The sequence below is a fragment of the Diadema antillarum genome, unplaced genomic scaffold (assembly GCF_040938485.1).
Source record: "Diadema antillarum isolate AM-2024a unplaced genomic scaffold, OU_Dant_1.0 seq00000076_RagTag, whole genome shotgun sequence".
Lineage (NCBI taxonomy): Eukaryota > Metazoa > Echinodermata > Echinoidea > Diadematoida > Diadematidae > Diadema > Diadema antillarum.
The window spans coordinates 277,025-301,445 of NW_027271170.1; the positions used below are offsets into that span (position 1 = coordinate 277,025).

Sequence of the window (24,421 nt, forward strand, 5' to 3'; positions counted from 1 at the left end):
AGAGTATATAGAGAGTATACCCTCGCAAAAGTAGAATTTGAAACGCTGTTATGTTTTAAATACCTGCCCTGTTCTGTGCATTTAAACGTGTTCCCATGACACGCACCTGCCCTAGGAAGGGGTGCTTATAGAGAGGGATATAGAAAAGAAAAGCATTTTTCTGTTTGTTTTTCCAGGGAGGTGAGACGAACTTTTAGTCTCACCTCCCTGGGTTTTCTATATAGCATAAAGAAATTGTGTGTAGTCATATATTGCATGAAGTTTCGTACAAATTTTTTGCTTTGTTTTGATATACACTTGAACAAAACTAAACTGACTCGAACTGAATGTAGCATGGTTATAATTACACGGGCACCTAGGGGGATTTGTCATAAAATTCGATAATGTTTGTTTGTTTGTTGTTGTTGTTGTTGTTGCTGCTACTGCTGCTGTTTTCTTGACGCATCCCACTGCAGGTGACGGATTAGATACACAATCAGAAATCGTGCTATTGCAACGTACTCCCGTTATAACGAACACGGTTATAACGAAATTCCGGTTTCAACGAACTAAAAATTCGGGCCGCAATTTTATCCACTCTGTGCTTTTTTGCTGTTTATTTATTCGGTTATAGCGAAATTTCGATATAACGAAAGAAAACTGCCGGTCCCGAGGATTTCATTACGGGAATCCACTGTATTGTCCACAATCCGTGCCGTTCGAGGTAAAAGCCTTACCAATATTGTTTTAGAGGATTACGTGTCAATTATTGCATCATTTAACTTTAATAAGAAACACGACAGGTCACGTGATTTATACAGTAACTTGCTTTACTCTAACACACACGTAGAGATAAGAACACGAATATCTCTATGAACACACATAATAAACGGACACGCATCAGAAGTGCCTGTCTATACATGTTTACGTATGTCCTCAGGTCCGCAACATATAGTGGGAAAGTATAAAGTTTAATCGTATTGACTTTTTATGCTCTCCTTTGCTGCAGACGACACTCACATTTTTAGCGGTAAGCTTCTTTTTTTATGCAGGTATCGGGCGAAGTTTGGACCTTCCCTGTTTTCAGGTTAAATAGATCAAGACTGTTTCTTCTGTAGTCAGAACAGTGTCCATCGCCGCGTCGGAATTGTCCGTTTCGTCTGGTTATGATTGACACACTGTCTGATAGGAATCGAAGAGCACGTCTGTCTAGAGTTAAACTTTGTGAAAAAGCAATAATTTACCTCACAAAAAGAAAGGACAGATTAAGCGTGCAAGCAGTCCTAGGCCTGGAGAATCAAGATGAATCTCGTGAATATGCGCAGATTTGTGATAGTCTGCCTTATGCTGCACGTTTACACGGACTTGTCAGAGGGTGAGTACACTGTTCATGAAGATCATTTATTTTCTTTTAAGGGTAAAAGAGTGCAAAAAATATGTTTGACCCTATCAGCCGATTCCTTTGCCTTAGCGAGATTATAACAGATTTGTATTAAGACAGCCGTGCCCTAAGTGGAGCAAAAGTTCGTTTACCTTAGACAGAACTTATGAAATGCAGTTGCTTATTGTATCAGACTGTCAGAGATTGAGTTCTTTGTCAATAGCACCACGCTATCAAAGGTAATCTTAAAGGCATAATTTACCATTTTTAGATGGAACAAAAACCCAGCATTAGTGGTTTGAGATAGTTCTAAAATGTGAGTTAGGGATAGAAACAACCACTGTAAAGTTTGAATCCGTGTAATCGATGTTAAGTATTGTTAAATACACAAAATGTGAACAATAGTTATAATGAAAAAATATTTCCAGATTAAACCATCTACAGTTATGGTGTATTGAGAAAAATACTGATTTCTCCTTATATTTTAGGCTTTATTGCCAAAATTCAATATGGTAAGATGTTTTGTGGTATACAACAGACCGATATACACATATGCATCAAATGTGATATCTTGAACATTATTTTTAAATCACTGTTCCCAAAGGTAAACAGAACCTTTAAAACTACGATTGCTCTGTAATTATCAATGTTCATGTATCTTTCTTTGATAATCCCTCACAGAGAGTTTTTTTTTTTTCAAATAAAGTGTCGGGTGATTAATTGAAGTCATTTATCGCAAAACGAACTGACCGTATAGCGATTATCGCTGAAGGTTTTTTTTTTTTTTTTTTTACCCTCTGTCTCATGGCAGACCTAATTAAAAATGTTTAAAAAATAGCAGTTGGCCTGCATGTTTTGCGATGAAAGTCTTCAATTAATCTGATGATTATCATAAAAAAGAAACACAATACGTTTGACTGAATAAAGGTTCTGATATGCTACTGCAAGTAAATACTGCCATCGTACCGAGAGAGACAGCCGAATATACGGGATGATCTCCGATGGATTCAATGATTAAAATAATTGCATACTTTGGTTAAAGGGATTGTATAGTTCTGGTTGAGGTCTTACATCAGGTTTCTAACATTTTTGGTGAGATAATGAGAAACCTCTTATGAAATATGAAAGGGCATGTAATTCCATAAAGAATTCAACATCTATTTGATGAAAATTGGTTTTGAAACGGCTGAGATATCCAAAACAGAGCGATTCTAATAAAAAGGTGGGACTCGCCTTTTATTACGATCGCTTTGTTTTACTTTGTTTTTGGATGTTTCAGCCATTCCAAAACTGATTTTCATCAAATAAACTTTGAATTCCTCTTACAATGGTATGCTCTGTATACTATTTCATAAGTGTTTTCTTGGTATCTCGCAAAAAGCTAAAAGCCTAATTCTCATCTCCACCACTACTGTACCATCCCTTTAGCATCATGATGTAGACGGAATATTCCTTTTGAATGGTAGAACTCGCTTAAAGGACAAGTTCACCTTCATAAACATAAGGATTGAGAGAATGTAGCAATATTAGTGAAACACATCATTGAAATTTTGAGGAAAATCAGACAATCCGTTCAAAAGTTATGAATTTTTGAAGTTTTTGTGCAGTACCCGCTGGATGAGAAGACTACTGCAGTGTATGAATAGCTTAGATGTCACATGCGTACAACAATATAAGGAAAATATAAAGAGAATTTCACAAAATTCCATCTTTTGAAAAAAGTACACATTCCCATGCCTCGTTACCGACAAATGTTATGGGTAATATTATCCCCCCTGCCTTTTGAAAGAGGCAAGTCAAGTGCTCTTTTATTATGCGAAAAAAAGTGAAAATATGTTGAATTTTCTTTTACATTTTCTTTATACTGTTGTACGCATATGACTCACAAGCTGTAGTAGTCTCCTCATCCAGCGGTTCCAACACAAAAATTTAAAAAATTCATAACTTTTGCATCGATTGTCCAATTTTCCTCAAACTTTCACTGATGTGCTCTACTAATATTGTTGCATTTTCTCAATCCTTATGTTTATGACGGTGAACTTGTCCTTTAAGGTCATTTCATTCACGGTTAGCTTGAAGCCTTTCCAGTTTCCGTGGAACAGTCTACGCCAAGCGCAGATACCAGCTGCCACCATTTCGGCAATTCCTCGAGGTTCAGGTCGCAGTACTTAACTGCTGGGTTTAGAAATGAAATCAAAACGCCAGATGTTTTCCAGTATACACTTCCGTTCAGTAACCGAGAGTGTCCTTTGGTCAGTTGAACGGGAAATATTGCTCGATGTTTGTTTGTTTGTGGACAACAATGGTCGTTCGTTTATCCTTGTAAATGCGGTTGTAGAGTCAGCAATGACACTCTTTCCCAGTCAAATAAACTTTCAAACTTTTTCCTGTGGTCATATTGGCCACCGTTAGGTAAAGTTCGTTATCTCAAAGGTTTTGCAATAAAAAAAAAACTGAAATAGGGTTCATTATTAAAACCATTTTGTTATTTCGATACACTTGAATTTTCGGTGTCTGTACATGTCCGTTAACTCTAAAATGAAGGGGGGTTGTTAACTGAATATTTGTGGTGTTTGGGTGGTTCGTTAGTCCGAAATTGCTGAAATATAGGGTTCGTTAATCCTCAAGTTCCAAGCTATGAGATCGTTAGTACCAAAATTAGATAAGGTTCGTTATCTTTATATTTCGTTATTTATATAATAGTTCATTCATACGAAATAAAAAGGTTCGCCGTACTGAAAATTTGTTAATCTGAATTTTCCGAAAGACACAAATTCCCTTCACCTACATCAGGGCTCGACACTATCATTTTCTCTGGTTGTCCGCGTGGGCAAGTAAAATCTTTGGGGTTTTTTAATCTATTTTGGTTCCCCGAAAAGAAATGCAATGGCCCCAAATAAAAGGTAATATAATATAGCATTTCATTTTCAAATCTTAGCTGCCCGATTGGACTACCGATCAGGCAGCTGAAAGAAAAAAAAAACTTTATGATTATCATTATTATGATTATGTTACTGCAACAGCCGAGACAGTGCTTGTCAATTTTAGATTTACTTTGTTCATTAGAGACAGTAAATTCTGGATTCTCTCTCCTGATTCAAGAGACCCGGGTTCGATTCCCAAGTCGGCGCGCTCTTTTTTTCTCTCTTGTGCAATCTTAGCTGCCCGATTGGACTACCGATCAGGCAGCTGAAAGAAAAAAAAAAAAACTTTATGATTATCATTATTATGATTATGTTACTGCAACAGCCGAAACAGTGCTTGTCAAGTTTAGATTTACTTTGTTCACTAGAGACAGTAAATTCTGGATTCTCTCTCTAGATTCAAGAGACCCGGGTTCGATTCCCAAGTCGGCGCGCTCCTTTTTTCTCTCTTGTGCAATCTTAGCTGCCCGATTGGACTACCGATCAGGCAGCTGAAAGAAAAAAAAATCTTTATGATTATTATAACGATTATGTTACTGCAACAGCCGAGACAGTGCTTGTCAAGTTTAGATTTACTTTGTTCACTAGAGACAGTAAATTCTGGATTCTCTCTCCTGATTCAAGAGACCCGGGTTCGATTCCCAAGTCGGCGCGCTCTTTTTTTCTCTCTTGTGCAATCTTAGCTGCCCGATTGGACTACCGATCAGGCAGCTGAAAGAAAAAAAAAACTTTATGATTATCATTATTATGATTATGTTACTGCAACAGCCGAAACAGTGCTTGTCAAGTTTAGATTTACTTTGTTCACTAGAGACAGTAAATTCTGGATTCTCTCTCTAGATTCAAGAGACCCGGGTTCGATTCCCAAGTCGTCGCGCTCCTTTTTCTCTCTTGCGCACGTGCACTATATAATGATCTAAACTTCTCGATCCAAAGATCGAGAATTTGGCTGTTAGTGTGAACGGAAGAACAAAGACAGCGAAGATTTCGCGATGTTAACCCGTTCGATACTGCATTCTGAAATCTCCATAGACTTAATACACAGGCAACTGGGTTCCCGTATGGAACGGGTTAAACTTCTCGATCATTTTTTCGCCAGTATGCCCGCGGCTACAGACATATTTTCAATCATACCGGATACTGACACATGCGACTTTTTGGTGGTTTTGTAATGCAAGGTGACAATAAGCCAGTTCGTAATAAGCTTTATGCACTTTTTTTTTATTGGTTAGTCACTTCATCCAAAGCGACCTGAGACATATAACCTTTCTGTGATTGTGGAATTCAAAGATAGAATGGTCTTGCCGAGATCAGATGACTAGAATGGCCTCTCAATTGCCATCTTTGCATTCCCTTCCTATCTCAATTTGCCTCATCTACTCCCTCCACTTTCCCTTCATTAAAAAAAAATGATACCAGTCAGCTGTCAGTTTTACAGTTTTATGGTTGTTACGTTGTTTACTGTACGGGCAGGTCACATATTCCCATTTCATCGATTAATACATTTTTGTTAAACAGCCACTGTGTGAATGAGAACATGTTTGTTATCTCTTTCCCCGAGGTATTTTTACTACCAAGCCCACAACTGGCCCGTCACTGTGGATAGAAATCCTATAGTTGATGTGATATTCCCCTGTCCTTAAAGGGACATCAGACGATTTGTATAATTTCACGTTAGTCTATTTGTTCGTTCATTTTCCATCTGAGAAGATGGCTGGATAGCCCATATTCAGCTAATAAGCTGGTCTTCCATGGGGTCCAGTTGGATTTGAGGTGAGACCACTTCACCGGGTTAAACATTCTGCTCTTTACGATGAATGAATGAAGCGGGATCTTTTACGTGCATGAGTTGTGACTCTCTCACACACGGGACCTCCATTTTATGTCCTATCCGAGGGACAGAGTGTTTTGCCTCTTGTTAGAGGGAGCGGTATGCTTACACACAACATTGCTCAGTCCAGACTCGGGTTCGAACCCGGGCCGCGTGATCGTGAGGCAGACGCGCTACCGACTGAGTCAACCCACCGCCCTAGTTCATAAATAGTTCCATGCACAGATTTGCGGAATTTATCATAGTGTTATATATTATTATATATCTTAGATAAATAAATGCGCTGATGATACAGGAGGCTCACATATTGCAGAAATGTAGCGCTTTGTTTTCAATACAACACAACTTGCTTTAATAGCAAGTTTCCCTATGTGGATCTGTGCATGCCTTTCATGCCGGCGGAACCGGGGAGGGGGGGGGGGGGGGGGGGGGGGGAGGGCAGGGGTGCTCGGGCCCCTTTTCCCCCACTTTTTGTGCACCATACAAAGGAATACATATTATAAAGTGTCATCACTTTGGGCTCCCCCCCCCCCCCCACACACCTTTTTTTGAACTCGGAAGTACGTAAGTGGCACTAAAACGAAATGGATGGAGATCTTAAAGTGTGAGCGCGGTAAGGTTATGTTTTTCCGGTGACGACTCTTTTTGTTTTTGTTTTTTTTTGTTTTTCTTGTCAGCTGAAGAAACCCGGAAATGGAAGGGGAGAGATGAGCTGAGGACCTTTTTTTTTTCTTTTCTTTTCTTTCTTTCTTTTTTTTTTTGGGGGGGGGGGGGGGCTTGTTAACTCATGAAACCCGGAAGTCCCTCCCCCCCCCCCCGCCCCCACTTTTGAAAACGCTCCACCGGCCCTGCCTTTTTTCTCGTCTGCTGCCCTGAGCACCTTATCGTGCATATTCATGTAAAGTTCCTAAGTCATGATCCTTGTTCAATTTGATTTGTTATGAATTTCATAAGTATTCTTATTGATCATCATAATCACCATAAATTCTGAAACTCTGTACCCAGTATAACCAATTTATAGGTGTACAATTCAAAAGTCTGAAAATTATCTGAAGGTCTTCTTTTATAGATAATGTTTTCTACTTATAGCTGGTCACGTCAGCTTGGTTTATGATCTAGCAATATTTGCTAAAGCAAAATGTGCGACAATGAATCATAACTGAATAGTTCAAACAACTTTTAAATAGAGTCATAATACCTTCCAACGTCATATTGACTCTTTTCAACATGTGATCGACCTTTTCTAAAAGGGCCTTATCAGTTTTGGTGAAGGAAACGTACTCAGAAAATTAAGTCAAGATATGAGCATAAATGCCACTAAAGTGATAACGTTTACATGTTAAATTTATTGTTAGATGTTAAATTTTACACTTAAAATGATTAATTGTGATTTCGGAAATGGTAAATCCAACATTTTGATTGTTGAATTTGACATTGACCTAAAGGTTGGACGAGTGACTGCATTTAAAATGTTGATTTACCATTTCAGAGAATGTGTATTCCATGTGGCCTTTGATCAGCATCAGTCAAGCTTTAAAGGAATTGTATAGTGTTGGTGGAGATGAGAATTGGGCTTTTAACTTGTTATGAGATACCAAGAATCACTTGTCAAATAGTACAGAGCATGCCATTTTAAAAGGATCTCCAAGTTTTTATTAGATGAAAACCGGTTTTTCGAATTGCTGAGACATCCAAGAACAAGGTAAAACAAAGCGATCCTAGTGAAAGGTGGGTCCGCTCTTTATTAGGAATACTCTCCTTTTTTTTAATATCTCAGCCATTTCAATACCGCTTTTCATCAAATAATCGTTGAATCCCTCTTGGAATTACACGCTCTTTCACAATCATTTCGTGAGAGGTTTCTCATTATCTCACCAAAAAAATATTAGAAACCTGAAGTTTGGTCTCAACCAAAAATATACACTCCCTTTAATACGTTATTGAACCAACCAGCAACCAACAAGCTGGTCATACTGTCAATAAGAAGTGTTTAACATTAATATGTAAGGTTCATCAACAGAGGTCCTTGAGTTGTCATTGAGGTATTAAGATTGTGTTGATGTTTTGAAGAAAGACATTGCATTGCATATATCATTCGTATAGAGATCAAAGTTTCACATACCTAGTATCAGCCATGTGATGAGAGATAAAAGAATAATTGACTAGTAAGCATTACACCAGGGTGGTGGAAGAAACATCGCCCTGATTACACCATGATTATTTGACCGCAATTTCCTCCTAGATTTGTAGAGGTTAAGCACGTCCCTGCGCAATGACACGTTAGCTGGATGGTGTAAATATCCAAGCAGTGTGCGGCATACTATAAAATCATTGATATACATACATAATTTATATATATATATATATATATATATATATATATATATATATATATATATGTGTGTATATATATGTATATTGAATCATGTATGTATATCAATGATTATATATATATATATATACATATATATACATATGTATATAAGTGTGTGTGTATGTGATTGTGTGTGTGTGATTATGTAATACACTGTATGAATATAATTATTATCTTGCAATGCTTGAAAAATTGCGCTCAAAATCAACATTCATGTATGGCGGAAGCACAAAAACCAGATTATTCTTGTGGCGACCAACAGGTGTGTATAAAGGGACTGCTGTTTGAGACACGTTTTCATCTCTTTTTTTAAACAACTGAATATGAATCAAGTAATTTGAAATTTCATTCTTATTTTAGTTGAACGTTTTTACGCAATAAATGAAGAGGATTTTTTTCTGTATAGATTATATAGGACTTTCTACCTCCTGTTTGATTGGGGTTTTTTACGTCCATGTTATTTGAATTAACACAGTAAATTGTCATAAATTGTTGTATACCTTATACGTTATGGTATAAAGTCCTTGACCATTTTTTTCAACTGTCAATGTTCAAATAATGTAAGTTCATGTTTTGATCCCTTTTGTAGTAATTCGGAGATGTGTTCATGTGTATGTATGTGCGTGTATGCGTATTATATATGTATTTTTGCTCGGCAGTATGTGAACAAATTTAAAGAGTAGTTTAGGACTGATTGATATTTTGCTCTCTTTTTTTGTTCAGTAACTCCTTCTGTTTAGATTCAGTATATTATTCTAATTTTACTTTTCTTCCTGAGTCAAAGTTTGCATTTATGGTGGCCTAGGATTTCTATTCAGTCCGTGTCATTATTAAGATTAAATCATTGAAGTGTTGTGAACACATATGATACGCACATACTGCGGATAATGACAAGCGTGACAAGTAGCAATAAAGTGGGGATCAACAAGCTCTGAGCAGTTTTCAAAAGTTCTCAAAATTGGGGGGGGGGGGGACACTTTCGGGTTCAGCGCAAAAACATAACCCTTACCGCGCTCACACATCAAGGTCTCTATCTATTTCTTTCTAGTGCCACTTACGCACTAAAATAGTGGGGGCCCACAGTGGTGACACCTTATGTATTCCTTCGTATGGTGCAAAAAAAGGGGGTGCCCGAGCCCCTACCCACCCCCCCCCCCCCCCCCCCGTTCCGCCGGCCATGCTGGGTTACATCTAGACTTTGAGTATAGCATGACGTGTGTGCGCACGTGCGTGCGTACACGCCCTGCATTCATCCCCGTTTCCTGTTTAAAGGCCTCCGTTACACCGGAGCCGAATCAGCTGCGAATCCACCCGAATACACGTATTCGGGTGGATTCGGGAGCATTCTGTTCTCCTTCCCCAAATGGTCGAAAATTCGGGAGGGATTCTGGAACATTCGTGAAGGGATTCGGCCCGTTTTGAAATGTTCAAAACCAGCCGAATACCCTCCAAAATACTCCCGAATGTAAAGTGGTCCCGACAAATTTCACTCGGGCCACATTCGGGGTGTATTCGGATGGAATTCGGTTGGATTCGGGGAGGCATTTGGGGCAATTAGGGCAGATTCGGGCCTATTCGTATCATTAGGGGAGTAACGGCGTGAATCATCAAGCCGAATTGACCCGAATATCACGAATAGAGCCGAATCTGCCCAGAATGTCCGAATATCTCCCCGAATCCACCCGAATTGTTATCCGAATACAGAACAGAATACAGGCGAGTGAGTCGCCAGAATACGGCCGAATAGCAGCCGAATAGGTCGATTGAGCGGCCAAAATGGCCCGAATAGCCTCGCGAATATAGCCAGATCGGCGATTCTGCTCTGATTCGGGACCTATTCGGATCCTATTCGTCTCTGATTCTGGGATCTCCTCGAATCAGACACGAATAGATTCCTAATCCACCGAATCCGTCCGATTCAGGCCATATTCGGGCAGAATCGGTCCAAATTCATTCGGGAGAACTCGGCTTTGGTGTAACCCTGGCTTAAGTGAAGGTATGCCTGTGTTATCAGCTTGAAGTATGGTTCGCCCGGCAGGACGTGCTGCATGTGCCAAATGTGTTTACTGAGTGTATGTGTCTGTGTATTTATTTGTCTGTGTTGGGGGCAAGTGCACGCGTGTTTTGCACGTGTGAAAGGCCTACGTGACTATGTGTTGTGCAAACTTTTCGGTGATGAATTTCAGTTGCATGTAATCACACGCCCATGCGTCATACCTGTTGTAGATAAGATCCATTCATATCCAAAAGCTTTTCTATTATTTCAGTCCAGCTCAATGACATTTATTTTCATCAAATATATCAAAATGTATAAAGACACAGAACATGCGATCAAATTGAAAATGCTGATGGTGCATATCTCGAGAAGAAGAATATCTAGAATTCATCATATCTTGTGTAATGCTGAAGATCTTATACTTAATGAATTGTAAACACTTTTTACAGATCCAAATTTAAAAGTCAATGTGAAATAGTGAAGAATTTACCAATAATTCAAGCCCACTTCTATTCAATATCTATTTGTTCATAACGTTTGATGAATATTGTTGTATATATTCAGTTATTTTGCAATGCAAATTATCCAATCACAAAAGTGCTGGTTATGTCATCATCAAAGGTGTCTGTCACATTTTGTAATTGAAATAAAATCCTGTAATTTTTATGATATATATATATATATTACGTTATATGAAATATATTTTTCAATTCAATTCAATTCCATTCAATTTTATTGTCCGTTTCTCGAAATTTGTTTTGTTTGCATGCATATCCGGTTACATCGATACATTTTACATATACAAAGCACACGTATACATTGTAACATAGATACATAGACATGATAGACATACAAAATACATATTTATATGAAATGATATATATGTATATATATATATATATATATATATATCATATATCATATATCATAATTATACATCATATATCATAATGAAAACAGTAAAAATAGTACAGCATCACACTACACACACACACACACACACACACACACACACACACACACACACACAAAAGCGGACGGGCGATTTCGGACGGTTCAGTTGCTAATGGGATAACGATAAGTCATATTGTCACTTCTCCGAGACTCTGGTATTTGTGGTGATCCTAAAGAATAGGCCCCTTTTTATTAGCAATACGTATAAATTCTTCGATTTTATATTTAGTACAAATATTGAGAGAGAAAAAAACCTTTACCTTTCATTGGTATTTATGTTTGGGCGACAACGTCTATTAAGCACGATGGCACTTTGTTCCTTTAAACATTCCACCAATACGCCATTACTATATATCACAGTTCAATATCAATGTGAGGTGATTGTCACGTGTGCTTTAACATCGGAGTCCGGAGGACTTCATGAAATTTTATGAATGTTTGTCTAAGCCCGAAAACTACATTTTACAACACTTTTCTTCCATGTTTTTCTTCACCTAATCTGCTCTAATCGTAAATGTATAAATTCAAACATGTAAACTTGACTATTAATTGCGATCACTTTAGGTCACTGGCTGATAAATGACCTGGACCACCCCTGTGTGCGGGACTGTGATACCAGCCCTGGACCGATGACCTGCCGGTACGACTGGACCATCGAGAGTTACTTCTCCGTGTCTCGCGCCTGCTACCAGTGCCCGTTTAACACGTACGACTGCCACCGAACGGACTGCGTGCCACTGGCAGGCTACGCCCGACCAGTACTATCGGTCAATAGGAAAGTGCCCGGGCCTACAATCCAGGTACATATAGGACCTATTATTGGTGTGGAACATTAACTTATCGCAGTTCATGTCTCTATACGATGAAAACAGACAGAAAAGATCTCGATATTATGACACGATGACTATGACCACAAGAAGACCTTCGCAAAACGCGTGAAGCGCAATTTTTACGCATTTTAAAATAAGTCCATCATCAGATTAAGTGCAATTAAATGAAGGTTTTCCAGTGATACCTTACTTGTAACGAATATTCTTTCATTTTCGATTAAAAGTATCCCTTATTTGCTTATCATTTTCTCTTTTTTTTCAGCAGGTTAAATGGCAAATATCTCAAATTATTAACAAGACTTGAGTTGACACGTTATGTGATCATAGTCTTCATAATTATGGAAAGGAGGTGGAGTCAGGCTGTTGAGTCGGAGGGAGGGGGGCAGGGGGTGGTTGGAGAGGGGATGGAATTACTCAAAATGTTTATCTCGCAGAAAATGCCACTTTTTCAAAGTAAAGTATATGAGCTGTTTTTATTGTTCGTTCACACAAAAAAAACCCCAGCAAAACAAAAACAAAGGCCCACAATGCCGACATTATCACGGGGCTTCATGTATAATAATAATATGTCGGCCTCGTGGAACTTTTATGCCTAGTGTCGGACTCATGGGTCTTATCTGCCTATTGTCGAGCTCACGGGCTGCGTATGACTCGTGGACCTTTCCTTTTATGACTTGTGGATGTCGCGCTGATTGAAATAGCCACAGTTTACCAGTGATTGAATCTTTGTGAAACATGCAAAGGAGCTTGTTACCTACGAAATCATCTGAACATGACCTCGAATGCACTTTTGATGTACAAATATTGATATAACCCCTCTCTGACCTAATCATTTCAAAAGCACTCGTTCTTAAAACACAGTCATCCTAGTCTTAGCAATCTTTGCAGAAACAAATTGTGCGAGTTCTCTTGGTCATCTATATAGTCTTGTCACAATATAACTCATATGTTATACATCCATTCATAATCTTATCTGTTTTATATGCTTTTTTCTAGTTTTTTTTTTTTCATAGTGTTGAGTTTCTCCATCGCACTCTTATCTATCAATTTATTTATAACTATATAGATTGTTGTTCCTTTTCTTTTAACCAATGATTCGTGATATAAACTAGTCATGCATCACGTGGTTTTGTTGTTGTGGGTGTGGTTTGTTTTCTGGCTTACCAATAATTCACATTTACGTTGCATTTTGCAAGCTCTTTTTGTGAGCTTTGATTTTTTGCTGATCCCATCACATCCGTCCATTGTGTCATGTGATCGCATGATTTTCGGTTTGATGTGTTGTTTTCCTTATAGTCGCTGTTTGTGACTTTCTCTTTGTTGGTGGATATGAAAGTAGATTATATCGAATATAAAATGTCAAAAAATAAGTAGTGCCACCAAGCGAGTGGAAGCCTATAGTGCGTCTCAGAAACACTGGTGCATCCGTGTAGTTCGTGACATGATATCAATCACTATATGATATCATTTACAATGGATATGTATATAGAGAGACTTTGACACTAAGCTACCCCCACCACCCCATCTCCCATCCCCCATCCCCCCCTCTCCTAAGCTCGGATGTTTTTGTTTGTCGAAATGACTTTCGACACATTCCTCTCATGAAATACCACAAATGACAAAGAGTTGTATAGAAACGTAACACATAAAACATTTCACACATCTGCGTTAATACATGCATGATCTTACAGACGATGCTGTTTCATAACAACTCTTCAACAACAATATTATGTTTCATCGTTCATGTAAAACACGCATAAATTTTGTTCATCATGCTTCATAATGATCTTCTTTTAAACGTTTTGAATTATACGACACTTAAAACAACATTTTACACTCAATATACCATCATTTTTCTTAGTATTTTGACTTATTGCACTTGCTTGTTATTTATCTCCTTTAATCCGTGCTTTATTTATTCATTTATTAGGGCCTATGTGTTCTCTATACAGGGTAGTTTCTCCGGTAGACCCTAAATGAGAACTGTTTTACTTTTACAAGATAGAATTGATTTCTAGCTGGCAATAATTAATGTTTTGAGAAATGAATAAAAGATATGCCGCCTAGATCACTGTATTAGACCGGTGTATAGCAAACCATATCGCGCAGTTGCATCGTGACGAATGAAAGCCATGCAGTAGTGGACGCAGGCTTAAAGAAAACAGGTCACATCCTTTAAGGAAACACACATGCCTCCACGCGTTATTTGATCTGCCCAACTAGACTACAAAAACTAAGAGAGGTCAACAGGAATGGCCTCTTATTTAACACAGACAAGAATTCGTTTAGCTTCAATGCATCATGACTGTATATATGAGGTACAATAAAGACCTTCGCTCATTTCCCCTTTCCAGTTTCACCCTCATTTATGATCTAAAAAAAAGAAAAAAAAATAGTCAGATTAAGATCATTTCAGTTTTCAAGATAACGAACATTATATCTCATTCTGGTATTAACGAACCTTGGGGGAAATGAGCCTTATTTCGTTTTCGAATCAACGAACCTTCTGAATAACGAATCTTTGGAACAACGAACCTTATTTCATTTTGGGTTTAAAGAAACTGCGGAATAACGAATCCATTTTCGTTTTCGGATTAACGAACCTTCCATGTCATTTTCGGATTAACAAACCGTATCAGAATAACAAATCCTCGGGATAATGATCCTAATTACATTTTTGAATTTAGGAACATTCGGAATAACGGACATCGCGCCAATATTCCAGCAAATGATTAAGACATTTTGTTCCCTTGAACATTGTTTGCCGGTACCTTCCATTCTACAACTACTTTTTGGACGATAAAGTGCTGATGTCAATTGCTTTCCTTTTGACTTTCAGTCAGCAGGCGCGATTGGGGAGAGTTTGTGTTCAGACTTTAAACATTAAAGGAAAACAAATGGCAACAGTTTAAATGATAAACCATAAGGCAATGTAAAGGAAAGTAAAGGAAGGGACATCGACTCTTTTCAGTCTGTTGGTTTGGAGATCAGTCTTGACGTCACAAAGCGTTTGAGATTAGTAAAAACTGAACGACATCGTCCGTGTTACCTGTACTGTCCAATAGGAAGGCCATGATGACAGAGTTAGCTTAGGGTATATTCTGTTGCTGCGAAGTAACTTGCTTTGTTAACCTTCCATGAAGGAAATGCTTTTATTTGTCCTGTGAAGTTAAAGTTGCATTGGTACGGTCAGTCGTGGCCAATCCGATATTTTACGTCATCGATACCGACAAAGGCATATTAACCACTGACTTATTTTTATTTGTTTATTTCATTTCCGGCCAAAGCATATAATATGACATTGCATATACACAAAGTCAGTACAAAGTAACTTTTACATGTCCAAATGAAATTTAAATACACGTCATTTGTTTACATGAAACAAAAAACATATTTTGGTAGAAGAAGTACAAGTACAAAATGTGACTGAATCAAAGCAAAGAAAAGGTCGGAAATGGAGGGGACTGCTAAAAAGCCAAGCTTGTAGAATGCAGTCCGCTCGGAGTCGCAATGTAATAGCAATACACGAGACATTTTAACATAATCCACGGGAACCAGAACACAAAACGAGTACACACTCAAACGCACACACATACAGTAACAAAGCAGCTCTCTTACATACACGTGGAAAGGATAAAAAGAAGATAGAAAGGGACAGAGAGACAGAGGGAAGGGCAAAGGAGGAGAGTATTGGGGGTCGATGCCAGGACACATGAGACCTTGGTACGTTGGTCTTACCGAGAAGTTGTCTTCATATGAATGATATAACATAATGGTTATGAAATAAAGTAAACAAAATAAAGGCGTTAGCAACAAGAAAAATCAGTTAGGAGCTTTGAAAATGCAAATCCCCAGTAATATAAGAATTAATAAGCATTTTCTTTAATTTCAAAGTAAAAGTGTTGAAACTTAGAGATTCTTTTATACTGCTGTCAAGGGAATTCCAGAGTTTAGGTCCAGCGAAGGAGAATATAGACTTTGCAAAAATTGTGCTAAACAGTGGTAAATGGAATTCATTGGTTTGTCTAGTGGGGTATGAATGTACAGTTTTATTTTTGATAAACATAGAGTCAAACACCAAAGGAAGGGAGTGATTTATTAATTTGTACATAAACTGACCTAAATTCAAACTTATCTTAAGAGTGGAACTTCTGTTTGTTTGTTTTTAAGGGGGTCGTTTTGGTTGTTTGTTTTGTTTGTATGTTTGTGTGTGTGTGTGTGTATGTTTGTTTATTTGTTCCTTCGTTTTTGTTTGTTTGTTTGTTTGTTTCGGTGTCGCAAGAAGGTTAAGAAGTCTATTCAAATGTTATGCACTGCCTGGTAACATAACATTTTCCTCAGCAAAATAGCGTACCTGTGCAAAAGCTTATCCACCCAATCAGCATTTATCCTAAACGCCAATTGGATCAGACTTATGATTAAACAAAGAAAGATTCATGACCCCGGAAGCAAACATGATGCAGGTTAAGAGACTAAAAATTTATCCGTGTCCCTAAGAAAAGTACCTTGCAAAAAGTACCTTTACAAAATGCCCATACATTCAAGTTTTATTACCTCAATAAGAAAAATCTGTTCCTACAAGCAGAAAGCTTGCTGAAGCGTGTCCGACATAGCCTAGTCAAAAAATCAATAAATGAAATAATACTGAGAAATTTCATTTCAACTTTTGAAGTGCACCGGCTATGCTCAGGTGATAAGAACTGCTTTTTGCTGTAGTGGTACTGCGTCGGAGTAAAAAAAAAAAGAAAAAAAATCCCTCTTAATATGAATACATTATAGCAACCTGAATCGCTGTGATTAAGGACTACGAAATAACAGAAGAAGTGTTGAGAAATGCAATATCATATGACCTAGATATGAGCTCAAAGACGCCAGGGAGGTGATCGAGTGTCTCACACCTCCATGGTGAAATCAAAGTCCTTCATTATTGACGTACATGTAATCAAATTCTTCAATGCATGTTGACTACGTGATATTTGTCCCATAGTAGAATTTAATCTTCAGCCGATTGGAAAACATGATAAGCATTCAAAGAAACCGAAATATGAATGGAACACCAGTCTGAGCCTTTGGATGCTTCTTAAACAGATATAAAGTGTATGGCGCTTTACAAGTGCCGTGAATCATCATCGTCATGTCACATTAATAATGTTGCACCTGCGGCTGTTTGGAAGTGTTTCGCAATGCCCATAAAAATAACATCTTTCCACACCTACGTGCGAAGAGGATGTGATCTAGGCGCCTGTCGAGGGTAAGATGGCAACAAGATGCCTAGGAAAGATTAAGTGATTTGTCTACTACCCTTCTCGTCTCGAAAAGACATTTTGGAAAGCAAAGTTCGTTATTCCAAAGGTTCGTTGATCCGTTGATTCTAAACTAGTAACGGTTGTTTATACCAGGGGTTTCTGTATCTAAAAAATGGAGGAAAAGATTCGTTAAACCGAAAGTTTGTTAATCCGAATATGATTCGGAATCACATCAGTTATGTTAAACCATATCTCGCAGAGGCCACGCTAGTATAGTGTGCGTGTGTGTGTGTGTATTTCTGTGGAACGTGTGTGTGTGTGTGTGTCTGTGGTTATTGGTGTGTGCGTGTGTTTGTTTGTGTGTGTGTGTGTGTGTGTGTGTGTGTGCGTGTGTGTGTATGTGTGTGTGTGCGCGTGCGAGCCACCTCCCTGGTTTATCAAAACTGTTTCAAATTGAATTCAGATAACTAAACGAGTAATATGCCCAATATCGAGTTTCAATAATGTCCTATGATCAGTAACACTGTTATTATCAAAATCTCGATATCACTCTTTTTATTACGTAATACTTCAAGGTTTGCGAAAATGACATCATCGAAGTGCGCGTGCGCAATGCCATGCAGAACGAAGAAGGGACGTCTATACATTGGCACGGGTTTCACCAGCGAGACACGCCCTACATGGACGGGGTGGCAAAGGTCACTCAGTGTTCAATTCCGGCTGGTCAAGAGTTCACTTATCGTTATCCCGCCGTCAATGCAGGTAAGCGACCTTTTATTATGCATAATCTAATCAACCTTGGTATACCATTTCCAAACTAAACTCTCTGAATTTTGTTATCGACATGTAGAGCAAAATCAATTTGGGCTTAAAAACTTACTTTTCCATTAAAAAAAAAAAAGTTTTATTTTTTGGGGGTGTGACTCGCGTGACAGGCTACGTAGGTTTTATTTGTTTGTTTGTTTGTTTGTTTGTTGTTGTTGTTGTTTTTAACTTGTAGGATGCACTTTGTTCGATCTGGTGGAATTGTATTGGGCTCTATTAGGGTTTTTTTCTGTTGGTCCCAACATTGCCAACGGAAAGCAATAGATTACCAATAGAAACCAACAGAAATGCTGTCTAAGCTTTTCTCTTATTTTTGTTGGATTTTCGACCCGGGTCAGAGCTGGGATCGAGGCATGCCATATATAGCTAATGCAACACAATCTTGAGACTTGAAGGTATAACCAAGGAGCTATTACTCCTTGGTATAACCCCGATAGCAGGTTGTCCATGAGGTTAATCCGTGATGATATTCGTGACAGTACCCTGGCAGTATACCAGCATCTCTCTACTCCCTTAGGAGTCATACAGATGGAATGGTGCCTGAGAAGCACCCATGTAAACGTCCCATCCTTTATTTTCAACATTACAGTTTGACATGTCGTGTGGTTATGGTTTTGCAGGGTTTTTTTTTATTCATTTATGTAACAGATATCATTACCTCTTTTTGTGGGGTCAAGCTCTTCAATATTTGTGTATTTGTTCATTGTTGTTATTTTATTATTTTTGGACAATTACTCTTGTTTTATGCGGTTTTATTTGTTTATGATTTTTTACTTGGAGCTATCAGTTTGTTCTTTCTGTTTCTGATTCTTCATTGACTTTGTAAAAACACTACAAATCAACGTATACATGTATTCACTGCGAAGGGTTCTCATTGAAATATGAAATATATCCCTGGAATACAGTCATAATTATAGACATTGGAATAAAAGTATTATCTAAATGACCATAGTTTCAACCTGGCATAAAATGGATGCTGTTTTTATTTGATGCATCGCTCGAAAGTGAATGTGTGACTCGCGTGAGATTGTTATAACCAGATGACCTTCAAAGCAAATAAACATCAATATTTCTTTGTGACGTGGAGCACCACTCCTTCGTAAACAATCATGTATCGTTAATTTTGTTGAATAATTGTTCACTTTAATGTTTACAGACGATTCAATTTGCGTGCGTGTGTGCATGTGTTTGTTTGTGTGTGTGTGTGTGTGTGTGTGTGTGTGTGTGTTGTGTGACATGCGTTACATCAACGATACCTGTTTTCAGAATGATAAATCGGAAAATCGGTTTAAAAATGATATGCATTGATAAATTAGATAACCTCAAGGGACATAAATGGCAGATAGTTTCCATCATAAAGCCTGTATTCGTTTACCCTAAAACTTAATGCAAAGTCATGGGGCTGCACCTTTTCAGAAAAACTGGAGTAAATGTGATTTGAGCCATTTTAATATCACTTTAAGAAAAGCACCGTTTTTTTCGGTTTGCTGTCGACCCTCACTTGTAATGACTGAGATAATCTGTATGTATGTGATAGTGAATGTGCTTTTTAGGATCATTATTTCCCTGTGGTAATCAATGAATGTCTCCCAAAGGTACCCACTGGTGGCATTCTCATAGCGGCCTTCAGCGGGCAGACGGTATCTACGGCTCCGTCATCGTCCGACAGACTTCGTCCGCCGAGCCTCATCGAGATCTCTACGACGTCGATGATCCTCATCATGTCCTCGTGATCGCTGAATGGTCGAAGGAGACAGCTCTAAAGATTGCCACGGCAAAGCTTCATGGCGTGGAAACGGCCGACGTCGACGGCCTTCTCATCAACGGCCGTGGTCAGTTAAAACTCGTCTTACACATTTCGTCATATATACGTCATTCTAACATTGTCTTTGATTGAAAGTTTAAGACCCGGCCTGCTCGGGTGTGAGATTTGAGATATTATCGGTTGCCAAAGGGTCAAGCTTATAGCTTATTATTAGCGACCGTTCCGTATACAATTCATAACACATGTACTGTAATTATGTCACAGATGTATATGAAATGAAAATTGCTGAAATTTTAGAAACTAGCTATGAGTATCATATTTGCATATATTATGTTGATTATATTACTTAAAAAAAGAATTGTAAGTGATGCCGTACATATAAATAAATAAATCAAATCAAATCAAATAAAATCAAAACAAATATAACGATTTGTATACAGCTGTATCACTTATCGGTAATTAAAGTCCACACACAGCGGAAGAATCTACACCGGATTCTGCCGTTAGTGACTGATGAGAATACGCTTCGATGTATCACATTCGCTGACCGAAGCTATTTGTGATTTCCAACTGTACCCCTGTGGGAAGCGAATGACTCGGGCCACACACCAATCCCCCACGCTACCGAATATCTAAAATTCGGAATTCAACCTCTTTAAAGCTAGGACTGTGAGATGAGGTGTTATTTGTTTTCATTTGTCTGTTTGTGTTGAGGCGGGGGGGGGGGGGGAGTGAAAAGAAACATCATGCAGACGTGTGCATATTATAGTGTAAACACTCTTTACGTTTAATTTGAATTTTATGAATTTGTCAAGACAACCAAAATAATATCAATATCAGATAGATCCTTTTCCTGTATTTGACTGGTGATGAAACGAGCAAATCAAGCTTCATTGAAACCAGATTTCGTTAATATTGTTGATGAAGAGCAGGGCAGTTTTCAGTAAGGACGACAAATTGGATATTGTTGGAAAAATACTCAGATATTGTGATATTATGAAGAGAGAAATCACTTATAGGTTCATTTCTACAGGGACGAACCAGGTGTTTCACAGCGAAGACCAAGGGAACGTGACGGTAGATCATCACGTAGTGTACGTCAAATCCGGTCTTCGACATCGCTTCAGGGTCATCGGCGCGATGGGTGACGTTTGCGCCGTGACCATCTCGGTGGACCACCACAAACTGACCATCATCGCCGCTGATGGTGCACCGATCGACCCCGTGGTCGTTGACCGCTTCACCATCTTCTCTGGAGAACGTTACGACTTTGTGCTTCACGCGAACCAAGAGAAGGATAGTTATTGGATTCGCGCAGCGGGGGAAATAACATGTGGCCTATTTCAGGTTCGTCCATCGGTTCAGACTAATGCTTTCTACTCTCAGGTTCACGCGCTGTAAACCTATTCGGTTTGGGTGTTGTATAGGACTGCAGTGATAACAATAACAACAATCATGATGATGATAATGATTATAATAGTAATAGTAATAATAATAATAATAATAATAATAATAATAATAATAATAATAATAATAATGATAATAATAATAATAATCATAATAATAATAATCATAACAATAACTGAAAGAGTAGGGAAGGAAGGGTCAAGGGTAATACATCATAGGGATAGTACAGTATTGGTGGAGATGAGAATTGGGCTTTTAACTTTTTGCGAGATAACAAGAAAACACTTATGATATAGTACAGAGCACACCATTTTAGGAGGAATTCAAAGTTTGTTTGATGAAAATCGGGTTTGGAATGACTGAAACATCCAAAAACAAAGTAAAACTAGAGAGGGGCCGTCAAAGGCGGCAGACCCACGCCTAAGTACAAAGTCGGGGTAAACATAATGTGCATTCGGTCATCTACCAGAATTCGGCCACTTAATTGCCAGTGTGCTTTATCACCAGCCAGTGAGTTCTACCAAAGATCGTACGCTGAAGTGTACGATCTTTGGTTCTACAGTCACATCACACGCAAATCACATCATTACACATACGGTATTAACACTCATTCACGTACAGGAAAGTCCTTAAGTCTCCTCCAAAAATCCATCGAAAATCCCAAATTCCACCGTCAAAAGTGCAGAATCGGAACTTTTCCAAGCGCGCGCGAATTAAGTCCAGTTTTAAGAGTATTGTCTGCGACGGGTCGCGGAAAAAAGCGCTAAAAATCGAGAAATACGCCGTTTTCTTGCGGGATATTTTGATTACCGGTATAGCAAGCCGAGAGTGTGATGATATCAAAGGTCATATGAGTGTACGATCTTTGATGGTATCCACAAAAGCGCAAAAGAAAAACAAAATTTACGTACCCCCTAGGCAATTACCCTTATATAATTAGTGTCTACGGGAATTATTCAATGCAAGGGTTGAATGCAAATGTCTACTGCACCAGTATTCGGCCACCAACGAGCGCCGCAACGTCCCCGGTGCAATTTTTGTACCAACAGTGTAGAGCGCGATGCATTTTCAGCGGCCTTGCACACGCATTGACATTGAGCACGCATATCGTGCAGTGTGACTGCGACCGAGCAAAATGCTCCTCCAACGAAAAAAACAATCAATGTTAATTTGAAAAATCATCAAAATACGGGCCAGTTTGTGATGACGGAGAACGAACTTTCATAAATCTAGAAGGACATAGTCCCTCAAATAGGCCTAAACGTAAATTTCGGAATTCTTACGAACATTTGAGCAGCGAAGTCGGATCGTTGGGGAGTTTATGTTTTCGTATGGTAGCGGAAAATCGCAAAGTGAGAAACGGGAAATTTTCGGAATGGTCACTATACCATGGGGTCAAAACTTCAAGGTCACACAGAATTTGCAAGGGTCAACCGATTATCACCAAAATCTAATCGATTCTTTCCTGCCATTATCCAAACATCCCCATAACATTTCGTGCAAATCCGTTTACCCGTTCTCTTGTTATCTTGTAAACAAACAAACAAACAAACAAACAAACAAACAAACAAACAAACAAACTAGCCACTGCACTGGGCAGCCCTGCGTAACTTATCACCAGCCTGTGAGTTCTACCAAAGATCGTACACTTTTAGTGTACGATCTTTTGTTCTAAAGTCACATCACACGCAAATCACATCATTTCACATACCGTACTAGAACACTCATTCACAACACGAAAGTCCTTTAGTCTATTCCAAAAATCCATCGAAAACCCCAAATTCCACTGTCAAAAGTGCAGAATCGGAACTTTTCCAAGCGCGCGTTTTAAGAGTAACATGTTAGGGTCTACGGGACGCTGAAATAACGCTAAAAATCGAGAAATACGCCGTTTTCTTGCGGGTTATATAGCAAGCCGAGAGTGTGATGGTATCAAACGTCGTATGAGTGTACGATCTTTGATGGCATCCACAAAAGCGAAAAAGAAAAACAAAATTTACGTACCCCCTGGGCAATTACCCCCTTACGGCAATTATTCAATGCAAGGGTTGAATGCAAATATCTACTGCACCAGTATTCGGTCACCAACGAGCGCCGCAACGTCCGCGATGCAATTTTGCGCCAACAGGGTAGAGCGCGATGCATTTTCACCGGCCTTGAACACGCATTGACAATGAGTGCGCATATCGTGCAGTGTGACTGGGACCGAGCAAAATTATTTCATGATTGAGGAATGCTCCTCCAACAAACAAACAAAAAAAGAATCAATGTTAATTTGAAAAATCACCAAATACGGGACAGTTTGTGACGACGGAGAGCGAACCCCGAACTTTCATAAATCAAGAAGGACATAGTTCCTCAAATAAACGTAAATTTCGAAATTCTTACGAATGGTGTTGAGCAGCGAAGTTGGATCGTCTTACGAACAGAGTTGCATGCAGCGAAGTCGGATCGTTTGGGAGATACGCTTTTGTATATTTATATTTTTTTGTTTTAAAGAATATTTTATTCTTCATCAATGGAAACATGATATACAAATAAATTGATACAGAAATCTCCGGACCAATTTTATAGTCCTTTTCATCAATGGATGCAAAACTGATATCAAAACTTAACATTGATTTAGCATGTTTTGATACACTCTGGTACATTTTTTTCACAATCCATATACACAATCCATATATAAACATCTCTTCTTTTCTAATTTTACATTATTAATTCCTCAATCTCTTAACAATTTTTTTCTTTCATTACATAATAAATTCTATTAACTGAATCACTTACCCCAAAAATAATTTCTTTTCAGCTTTCATACAATCCAACCTAAAATATCAATATCCATTGATTGAAGTTTTTTGTTAAAAAAACAAAACAAAACAACCCCCTCGCCATCCCCCCCCCACTACTCA

The 24,421-nt window shown here is 38.4% G+C and overlaps 1 protein-coding gene across 1 annotated transcript in view; it reads left to right on the top strand.

Annotated features, from left to right (window-relative positions):
* The first annotated feature begins 1,218 nt into the window (after positions 1 to 1,218).
* LOC139726062 (uncharacterized) overlaps positions 1,219 to 24,421 on the top strand; it is a 31,527-nt gene continuing 8,324 nt past the window's right edge. The window contains exons 1-5 of the mRNA XM_071637145.1: positions 1,219 to 1,354; positions 12,004 to 12,239; positions 18,091 to 18,277; positions 19,936 to 20,172; positions 21,139 to 21,452. Of these exons, the coding sequence (XP_071493246.1) occupies positions 1,282 to 1,354; positions 12,004 to 12,239; positions 18,091 to 18,277; positions 19,936 to 20,172; positions 21,139 to 21,452 (1,047 nt within the window). The 5' untranslated portion in view covers positions 1,219 to 1,281. The remainder of the gene's footprint in view (positions 1,355 to 12,003; positions 12,240 to 18,090; positions 18,278 to 19,935; positions 20,173 to 21,138; positions 21,453 to 24,421) is intronic.